The sequence below is a fragment of the Chanos chanos genome, chromosome 5 (assembly GCF_902362185.1).
Source record: "Chanos chanos chromosome 5, fChaCha1.1, whole genome shotgun sequence".
Taxonomy (NCBI): domain Eukaryota; kingdom Metazoa; phylum Chordata; class Actinopteri; order Gonorynchiformes; family Chanidae; genus Chanos; species Chanos chanos.
The window spans coordinates 6,051,891-6,053,763 of NC_044499.1; the positions used below are offsets into that span (position 1 = coordinate 6,051,891).

A 1,873-nucleotide genomic window follows, 5' to 3' on the forward strand; every position below is an offset into this window, starting at 1 on the left:
TTGCAGTTATTCCAGCTGTAAATGGAAGCATTCAGGTGTGAATACAGATACTGTAATGTCCAGCTGTTCTTTTTGTTTCTCAGTCAGTTTGGCAACAAATGTGCAAAATGGGTTTGTTTGTTTTTTTAATGGAATTTCGACACTGTTTCTAACATCCTCTCAGCTCTGACCGGTTCTGTCTCACACACACTCTTCCCAGCAGAGCGGTTATCTGTCCGTCTGGCCGGACTGCCTAAAAACGACCGCGGCAATATTTTCACCCCTGAGAAGTGCACTTGACAGCACAAAACACAACTGCTTTGTTCTCACTGGACACAACACTCTCCCCCAGACAGCTTTATCTTGGAACTTTTCACTCATAAAAAAAAAAAAAAAATCGATTGGAAAGATGACAGTTAAGTAAGAAAAGTTGTTTTCCAAAACAATACACACAAGGACAGACATACGTGAGTGCGGCATTGTGTATCTATCTTCCTATAACTATACATACCTCTCAGACGTATGTGTGTATGTGTATATATATATATATATATAGATAGATGTGTGTATATATATATGTATATATATATACACACACACACATATGGATTCTGATGTGTGTTTGTATATGCAGAGTGTGAGATGAGTCTAGCTGTCCTGGTACATGACCTTGGACGGGTAGGTTTTAATTTGTTGGCGTTAAAAGGGCACCTCCTAAGGCTGTTCGCTAATACCCAGCCGTGGGGTCAGGGGACCACTGCAGGCAAACTGTCTGACAGCACACAATTCCCCCTCAACCAGTAAGTACTGCACCACTTAACTACAGATTAATTGAATTTTGTCTATGAGGAATAATGTTTTTAAAATACAAAAATCCCAGGATAAGACCAGATAACTGGCTTTACTATGGCTGGTTTTAACAGAGAGGGGGGGGGGGAAGGGAATTTCTAGCGGCGGTTCATAGAAAAGTCCATGGGTCTGGTGAAAATAACTGTACAAATATATAGGTCATTTTCAAAGAATTACAACATCGATATAAAACCTAACACTGTTTACAGCTGAAGCGAAACAGACTGCGAAGTGAAACAGATACAATATGCCTCCGACATGACTAAATATGGACGTATAGCTGACAAAGAACAGTTCGCCTCTGTCAAATGGTTTATACGAAAACGAATGGAAGGTACTGGATCGTTTCATTCAGCAAATCCTGATTTTATTCCAAAAACAGACAAAAGGAACCAACAGCAATTCTAACAATACGGTAAAAAAAAAAAAAAAACAAACAAACAACAAAAAAAACACAATTCTGCTATAATTTAAACAATCATTAAAAATAAGCCTTTTGAATTATTTTACTGTTATTCACTTTTCAAAAAATGGTAAGAAACAATCCAACACGGTATAAAATGCAGCAAAAACAAAAAGGACCATCTGACTGTACACTGTGAATTTCCAGAACAATTAAGCCTCATTGTCCTTCCAAAAGATTTCCGTAGACGGACATGGGTTTGGGTCCTATTCCGGTTCAGATCCTCAAAAGGACGCCATCATGTGAATTTATATGTGAGATTGTTAAGGCTGATCTGAAAACCATGCACTGAAACCAGAACAAAAATAAAAATAAAAAAGACACACTTGGTCTAATAGACTTTAAATAAAGCCTGGTTGACATGTCACTGTCACATATGTATTTGTCGGTAAGCTTGTCTTCAAAAGGAGAGGTTTTCGCCGTTATGTTCTCATCTCAAGACAACTGTGTTCATGAGAGCTTCCCCACCTGCGCCTGACGGCTGAGTTTTAACGAACCCACCAGGGCTGAGTGACAAAAGACAAAATCTCTGGGTCACAACATAACCTCGGTTTTGGGCCGTCAAGATCGACGTCGCCACAC

At 39.2% G+C, this 1,873-nt stretch overlaps 1 protein-coding gene across 1 annotated transcript in view; it reads right to left on the reverse strand.

Moving 5' to 3' along the window:
- Positions 1-1,741: 1,741 nt before the first annotated feature.
- The window catches only part of paxip1 (PAX interacting (with transcription-activation domain) protein 1), a 14,175-nt gene continuing 14,043 nt past the window's right edge, over positions 1,742-1,873 (reverse strand). The window contains exon 22 of the mRNA XM_030773544.1: positions 1,742-1,797. Coding sequence (XP_030629404.1) covers positions 1,742-1,797 — 56 coding nt within the window. The remainder of the gene's footprint in view (positions 1,798-1,873) is intronic.